This window comes from Triticum urartu, chromosome 1A, assembly GCF_056163025.1.
Source record: "Triticum urartu cultivar PI428250 chromosome 1A, HENAU_Tu73, whole genome shotgun sequence".
Classification (NCBI taxonomy): Eukaryota; Viridiplantae; Streptophyta; class Magnoliopsida; order Poales; family Poaceae; genus Triticum; species Triticum urartu.
This window is the reverse complement of record NC_141873.1, coordinates 165,732,412-165,740,991: the sequence shown is the minus strand read 5'-3', so window position 1 is coordinate 165,740,991 and position 8,580 is coordinate 165,732,412. Positions and strand designations below refer to the sequence as shown.

The following is an 8,580-nucleotide window of genomic DNA, read 5'->3' as shown; positions in this document are numbered from 1 at the left end:
ACCGCGCTCCAGTGAAGCGCGAGGAGGGGTCTGGCTAAGATCAGGAGAGCGCCATGGGCCCGTCCTCGCGACCTGCCGCGAGAGCACATGCCGCTTTTTTTCGTTCTTCTTTTCCTTCCTGCATTAAGAGAGACAAGTATGTTGCCCCGCTGGGGCGTGCAAGAACTATGATTTCCAAGTGGCTATGCTATGTTTATCGCTCTTGTGTCGTGTTGCAGCATCAACGTTTTATGTAGGCGCGTAGTAATAACTTAGCTTGAAGCTCCTGAAGTAGTTTCCGCCTTGCGAGACCCGCATTCCCTAGTGCCTGGCAAGGCCTCCTGCGCTCGGGAGGCATCTGGGAACTGCAAAAATTCATTTGGAAATTCTTATTCTTCCGAATCCTGGTCACAGGCGCCTCCGGCCATGTCCCAGCGCTTCGCATCATGGTACCCGAGGGGGACGGATTGAGAGGGGTGCGCCAGCTTGCGAGCTCGAGCGAGGGTGCCTTGCAAAGACCACGAAAACGCTCACGAGGGCAGAAAAGAAGTCAAAAAGGGAATGGAACTAGGCCAGCAAGGAACACCAGAAAGCAAATTCTCACTAAAAAGGGGCAAGCCAACTACATAGAGCAAATGAAAAGCCGCGTACGACACCTACTCTAGTCTTCTTGTCTTCTCACTAGCGCGGAGCTAAGTGCTGCCACTAAGACGTGGGAGGAAGCCCCCGAGGCCCGAGGGCGGAACTCTTGAGACTCCGGGGCGTGTACAGTCCCACTCATTATTACATGAGAGTGTCACGAGCGGAGATCTTCACAGGCACTGGGCCTTGCTTCACAGGCGCCGGTCCTTGCTTCATGGGTAGAACTTCTGGAGGTGCTGGATGTTCCAGGCGTTCTAGATGGTATCCCGTCCTGTGTCTCCAGGCGCACGGTGCCAGGCCTGGAGACGTGGGAGACCCAAAACGGGCCCTCCCACATGCACGAGAGCTTGTGCATCCCTTACCTAGAGAGCACCCGCCTCAGGACGAGATCACCTACTTCGAGCGTCCTGAAGCGGACGCTACGATAGTGGTACCGCCGTAGCGCCCGATGGTACCTCGTAGCTCGGTGTGAGGCTTCATGGCGGAGTTCTTCCCCCAACATGAGGTCCATCCCCCGCATGGCGTCCTGCTGCATTTCATCAAACGCCAGGACCCGCGCGAAGCGATGCCTGACCTCGTGTGGGAGAACCGCTTCTGCTCCGTAGACGAGGAAGAGCGGGCTCTCGCCTGTCGGCCTGGTGGCGGTGGTGCGGATGGACCACAGCACGGACTGGAGCTCGTCGTGCCAGTCCCTGCCGCAGGCCTCGAGCTTCTTCTTGAAGGTCCTAGTCTTCAGACCCCTCAGGACTTCTGCGTTGGCACTTTCGGCCTGGCCGTTGCTCCTGGGGTGCACCACGGAGGCGTAGCAGATCTGCGTTCCAAGGTTAGCACAATATGTTTTGAAGAGATTGCTAGTGAACTATGAGTCATTGTCGGTTATGACACGATTAGGGACCCAAATCGTCTTACGAGGCCCTTGACGAACTTGACTGCTGACCAGGCTAGGATGGTGGGGACGGCTTCCACTTCTGCCCACTTGGTGAATTTGTCGATGGCGACGTAGAGGTAGCGGTAACCTCCAGGCGCTCGAGGGAATGGGCCCAGGATATCCAGCCCCCAGACCACGAACGACCATGAGAGCGGGATAGTCTGGAGGCCCTGAGCCGGCTGGTGGATCTGTTTGGCGTGGAATTGGCAGGCCTCGCGGGATTTCACCAGCTCAGCCGCGTCGTTGAGTGCCGTGGTCCAGTAGAACCCGCCACGGAAAGCCTTGCCGACTAGGGTGCGTGGCGACGAGTGGTGCCCGCAGTCTCCGCCATGTATGTCAGCCAGCAGCTCATTCTCCTGTTCCCTGGAAATGCATCATAGAGAAACATCATTTGGCCGCTTCCTGTAAAGCTCACCGTCCTGAATGCAGTATTCTGTAGCCTGCCGGGCCACACGCTCCGCGTCATCTTCCTTCTCTGATAACGTGCCTTGCGTTAGGTACTCCTTGAACTCCTCCATCCAGCACCCCTCCTGAGGCTCGAGCGCTAAGAGGAGGCGTGCTCCCGAGGTCGGGCCGCAGGCGGGGGCTCCCGAGGCTGGTGTCTGGGGGAGTTCCTCCTGAGGTGGCGCCGGCTCCGCATGCGGAGGTGCTGCCGAAGGCTTGAAGAGCTGCTCCTCGAAGATGCCAGACTCTTGGGGTAGCCGCTTGGATGCTCTTTTGGCGATGTCGTCAGCCTCCTTGTTGGTGCCATGAGGCACATGCTGTAGCTCCAGGTCCAAGAACTGCCTCTCCATTTTGCGTACCTCCGTGAGGTATGCCTCCATGTGCTCATCCTTTGGCTCGTACACCTTGTTGGAGAAGTTGACGAGGAGCTGCGAGTCTCCCTTGATGGTGAGGCGTTTCACCCCTAGGGCCACCGCATCCTTGAGGGCGGTGATGAGACCCTCGTACTCTGGGATGTTGTTGGAGACCTTCTCGCCCCGCTAGAAGCAAAGCTGCACGGCGTAGTAAAGTTTGTCCTGAGTGGGTGAGATGAGCACGACTCCAGCCACTGCGCCCTGGCGTGTGAATGCGCCATCAAAGTACATGACCCAGCCATCCGGCGCTTCACTCCCTGGCGAGAGGCATCAGTTTTCGCCGGCTTCAAGTTCCGGGGTGTCGGTCCATTCCGCCACAAAGTCGGCGAGTGCAGCCCCCTTGATGACCCTGGTTGTGCTGAACTCCAAGTCAAATGCCTGTAGCTCAATGTTCCATTCGGAGACCCTTCCCGCAGCATTAGGGCTCCTAAGCACTCTCTCCAATGGGTAAGCTGAGACGACCTTGATTGGGTGACCCTGGAAGTAGTGGCGCTGCTTACGTGAGGCCACCAAGAGCATGAGCAAGAGCTTCTGAGGCATGGGGTATCGTGCTCTCGCATCTCGTAGCACTGTGCTGACGAAGTACACTGGGTGCTCAACGAGGGCGGGAGAGCTAACGAAGTTTTTGGCTCCCAGGGGCTGAGGTGTTTCTTGTGGGTCCCCAGCTTCAGGGGCTCGATGACTCGCCAGGGCAGCCACTGTCTCAGGAGCATGGCGTTGGTGTTGTGCTGCCTCATCCGGCTTGGTGGCTCCATTTGGCGGGCCCTTGACCTGGGGCTCCTCTCCGAGGGCCACCAGTGCCGCGCTGGCGGAGTGGGGTGTGGCAGACAAGTAGAGTACCAAGGGCTCGAGAGGACGAGGCGCCACCATCACCGACGGGTTGGTTAAGTATCTCTTGAGGTCTTGAAATGCCAGGTCAGCCTCGGGGGTCCACTCGAACGGACCCTTCTTCTTCATCAGCTTGAAGAACGGCAAGGCGCGCTCCCCCAACTTGGAGATGAAGCGCCCCAGCAAAGTCACGCAGCCTGCAAGCTTCTTCATCTCCCTGAGTTTTTGTGGTGGGATCATGTCTTCGATTGCCTTGACCTTCTTCGGGTTGGCCTCGATCCCCCTATGGGACACGAGGAAGTCTAGTAGCTTGCCGGAAGGGACACCAAACACACGTTTCTCCAGGTTGAGCCACAAGTCCAACTGGCACAGGCTCGCGAAGGTCTCCTCCAGGTCCTGAATCAAAGTTCTCGCCCCCCGAGACTTCACCACAATGCCATCGACGTAGGCCTCAGCGTTTCCCTTGAGATGCCGCCCCAAGGAGATGTGCATCAGTCGCTGGAAGGTCACTCCTGCGTTGTGCAGTCCGAATGGCATGCAAGTGTAGCAATATACCCCGCATGGGGTCAAGAAAGCCGTTTTCGCCACATCTTCCACCGCCATCTTGATCTGGTGGTAGCCTGAGACCGCATCCAGGAAACATAGCAAATCACACTCGGCGGTGGAGTCGACAATCTGGTTGATGCGCGGCAGCGGGAATGGGTCTTGAGGGCAAGCCTTGTTGTGGTTGGTGAAGTCGACACAGATGCGCTCCTTCCCTCCTTTCTTCGGCACGACGACTGGGTTCGCCAGCCACTCTGGGCACCGGACCTCGCGGATGACACCTACTGCCTCCAGCTTGTTGGTTTCCTAAATGATCAAAGACTTCTTCTCATGGACTGTCGCCTCGCCCTCTGCTTCACAGGGCGCACGTTGGGGCATAACCTCAGATGATGGTCAATCACTCCTCTCGGGACCCCAACCAGCTGCTTGGGCTCCCAGGCAAATACTTCCTTGTTCGCCCGCAAGAAGTCCACCAACTCTCTTTCTTGATCTGGGACAAGGTCGGCGCCTATAGTAAAGGTGGCACCAGAGGCCCCGTCCTCGTCGACCGGTATCTACTTCGTCTTGGCTTGACCTTGAGTGAATAGCTACTTCTTCTTGGTCGGCACAGCCCCCTTGGTCCTGAGCACGGCCTTGCCGGCCGGGCAAGCTGCCACCGTGGCCCTGAAGGCGAGTTTGAGGGCCGCCAAGGCTTCCTTGGTGTCTCCATCCATGCTGAGGATGCCCTTGCTCCATGGCATCTTCATGAGGTTGTAGACAGGGTGAGTAGCCGCCATGAATTGGGCCAGCGCCGGCTACCCGTGGATGGCGTTGTACGGTAAGTCGATGCGGATGATGTCGAAGTCGATTAGCTCAGCGCGGTAGTTGTCACGTGTGCCGAAGGTCACGGGGAGACGGATCTGCCACAGGGGGTTGGAGGAGCCATCGCCGACTCCGGAGAAGGGCTTGCTGGGGCGGAGCCGCTCAAGCGGTATGTGAAGGAGGCTAAAAGCCTCCATTGAGAGCATGTTGAGGCCGGCGCCACCGTCAATGAGGGTCTTGGTAATGGCTACGCTGCAGATGGTGGGCGTGCAAAGCATCGGAAGCACGTCCGAACCGACGGTGGTGACTGGGTGACCCCCTGAGTCGAATGTCAGGTCGGCCGTGGGCACCGCCCAACCCAGGGGAGCCCCCTGCCGCGTGGAGGCGGCGCTGATCTGGTGAAAGAACGGCTTGGTGTGACAGTCCGATGTCGGGGCCTGCGAGCCACCGAGGAGAGCCGCGACGACAGAGGGTGCTGGTCCCCTGAAGGGCGTGATGAAGAGGTCGCGTAGCTCCCCCCAGGAGGCCACAGAAGATTTCGGCAGATGGAGGAGCCAGGCGCACGGCACGCCAACGAGGGCCATTGGGAGCCAGTTGGCCATGACCTTATCGTCACCGCCGGCCTCCAGAACGGCCTCCTCATACACCAGCAGGAAGGCTGTCGGATCTGCCGCACCATCGTAACGGGGCGGCATCTCCGGCTTGAACTTGTGTGGCACCCGCCGCAAGGCGGGGGTGAAGGCCCGGAGCCCCACGACATTTTGGAGGGCGCCCGTCTATCCACTCGGAGAAGCGGCGGCGTCCATGAGAGCCGGTCAGAGAGGTGAGGCCATCGGGGGGCGAGGCTTCGGTGCACCCCTACCTTGCACGCCAAATGTCGGATTTCGGGTTCCGGCAAAACCCTTGAGGTTCGAACACTGGGATGCGCATGAAGATCTCTCCCCACTCTAGATCGCACACATCATGATCTCACGGCCTGGCTCAACAAACCCAATGAGTGAGAGACACAAGAGTTTATACTGGTTTGGGACACCGATGTTGTGTAATACCCTACTCCAGTGTGGTGTGGTTGATTGCCTCTTGGGCTGAGGATCAATAGTTAAAAGTGAAGAACAGCCTCCTGAGGAGAGGTGTTCTTGTGCTTGGTGAACTTGTGTCATTGGGGATGAACTGAATCATCCCTTGTTGTGGTGGTGGCTAGTCCTATTTATAGAGGCCCTGGTCGTCTCCCCAAATATGGAGCGGGAAGGGATCCCACAACGGCCAAATTCGAAGGGAGACAACTAGTACAAGTTATCCCGACAAAAGCAGTCTTCGCCTGCCAAAGGCTTTGGTGGTGGCGCCGTCTTGGGCTCCACGGTGACCTCCGTCCTATCGTCCTGCTGGTCTTGTTCTTGTTGCACCGATATGGAAACCTTTGCCTGATGCCTCAGGACTCCTCGCCTGCGCTTGCCCCTTTAGCACCAAAGAGGAAACGAGGATACTGTGCGCACTGGGGCCCGCCTGACTCCAGTCATCATGGCTTGCATCACAGAAACCTCGCGAGGTGTCCCTTGCCTTGATCTCTCCGCGCCTCGCGAGCCAGCCTGGTGAGGCTGCCCTCGAGGAGGTCTTGTGTTGTCCGCCTCGCGAGGCTTGGCCCCTCACATGGGTCTTGAGTGTTTGCTGGTGAAGATGGGTCGTATAGGGCCACTGGTGGAGCCACGCTGTGGGCCGCAGGCAGGCAAGTCTGGGGACCCCCGTTCCCAGGACGCTGACAGACTCCATTCCACAGGGACTCTGGCTGGAATGCTTATCCTAGCTCGCCAACAAGGGATGCATGGAAAACAAGTAAGTAGACAAAGCATGACCTGTAAACTCTCATGAGATGCCAGGTCAGTACATTGAATGTACTTCCAAGATCACAACAACCAAAGCAATCCAGACAAACAACAACATGGCATTTATAGGTTAAACAAGCATGAGCATGATACAACTAGAACAACATGGCATGTACAATATGAACATGTTACCGCTAGAAAATTATCAACATGGCATGAACATATTACTCGAGACATGAACAATGATGGTACTAGCATGCAACATGCTACAAATATCACTTACTTTGTTTGGGGCTACTGCGTAACCACCAAATATATGCCACTCTTACTTACCATCATGGTCACGTGATCACTTCAATCATTATCAAGAATACCATCGGGATCTTCACAAGATCACCTTATCAATATCAAGAATACCATCATGATCCTCACAAGACCACCTCATCAATATCAAGAATACCATCATAATCCCCCCGTGACCACATAAAGATCAACCGACTTCTTTCCTCATCGAATCGGGGTTGTTATTAAGTCAGGTTGTTATTATTGTTGACTCATAGTGTGACCTACTACGAACTAGGCCCTTATCCACGGGCACGGCTATCGATAGATTAAACACTTTGTAGAGGTTAGCACACTATACCCACACCATGGAACCCATGGCCTCATACTCCCATTCATGTGGACCAACGACGTTCCGACAAAACCGATCTATCGCCATGACACTCCCCCGGCCACTCCGACAAACTCCCCTTTGGTCTAAGTCATGGGTGGCCCTGATGTCCCCTCGTGATAACCAACGGCCACCATTGTGGGAAAACAAAACGGTCCCAAACGGGGGCAATGGATCCATACAATTCAGGCACACAAGGCTTATACCGGCATACCTGATCATGGTAGCGCACGCGTCTAATTAACCTTCCCTAGTTGGAGGCATTGGCGAGAGGCATGACAATAGACCCAATCAGGGCCTTCCCATAAAAGCAAATGTGGTTTCACTGGTCAGTTCGATTTCAATGGCACTATGACTCAGCCAACAAATCTTCAAGTTTATTACAGTCCAGTTTAACTTGAATGTTAATGACCTAAGCCATAATAATAAAATAGCATGATGTAGTGACATGTATATGAGCAGGATATCATCATGAACATGTATGAGCAACATAACCATTTAACATGAACAACAATAAAGCATTACTCTACTAGATGCACGGGAGCATGACATAGCATAAGAACACTACATAAGAACATAGCATGACCAATAGCATCATGAAATAATAGCATAATAAAACATGATAATAACATCAGCAGGTAATCATTTAACTAACAAGTGCAAAGAACTTAAAGATAAGCATGGATTCACAAGAATATATAAAGCATTCACAAAGTATTAACTGGCACACAATATTTAAATATTCAAGTTGAAAACCATGGCTACTGCATGGCCATCATGCATGTGGTTGTGGTGGCTTGCCTCGAAATGAAGAGGTCTCCGGAAAGAAGTGCAGAAGAATCACGGAAAGATTCGCCGGAAATAGTTCTCTCCCGGCGGGGGCTGGATAAAGGCAAGGGCAAAATGGTCATTTTCAAAGTGGGCCACCTAGTGAAAATGATACTAACGGATATAGCTCGATGAGACAAAGAAGTAGGCCTTGGAATCACCTCATTTGGAGTTGTGGTTGAAAAGATACCAGATGAAACTCAGGGACCAATCTGTAAAAAAAATCTACAAACAGGTCCCTCGCTTGTTTAACAGATCGCGCGTTCCAGAGAAATACGCTTTCACTGCACAGAAAACACATTCCGCGAAAGCCATGTCCACTTATCCAGCATGGAAGTGGCGGGGCCGGGGTCTGGGTCAATGACTGGTGGGGCAGGCTCTAGGCCGGGCGCAGGGGAGGGACGAAGCCGCCCGGCCCCGACGAGGATTCCGAGCAGCTCCGGCCAAGATTTTCACTGGCTGACTTACCGAAGAGCTCAGCATGGAGCCGCGCTTCCACTGGCATAGGGCACGACCACCGAGGACACCTTGGCTGAGCGGGGCAACTGCCACGGCGGACAGCGGCGACGGGCGATGGTGGACAAAGGGATTTGTGCCGCCAGAGATTGAGGCGAGGAGCTGGACGGGTCCTCCAAAGATAGAGATGGGCTCTGGAGGTTGAGAGAAAGAGAGGGGGGCCTA

At 55.1% G+C, this 8,580-nt stretch overlaps 1 protein-coding gene across 1 annotated transcript; it reads right to left on the bottom strand.

Annotated features, from left to right (window-relative positions):
- Nucleotides 1–1,923: 1,923 nt before the first annotated feature.
- Nucleotides 1,924–2,373, bottom strand: LOC147990482 (uncharacterized). The gene has a single exon (XM_087538243.1). The coding sequence runs from the start codon at nucleotides 2,371–2,373 to the stop codon at nucleotides 1,924–1,926; it is 450 nt and encodes a 149-aa protein (XP_087394369.1).
- Nucleotides 2,374–8,580: the final 6,207 nt, after the last annotated feature.

Coding starts and splice junctions, on each gene's coding strand:
- LOC147990482 (XM_087538243.1), bottom strand. CDS start 2,373: ATGGAGGCATACCTCACGGAGGTACGCAAAATGGAGAGGCAGTTCTTG.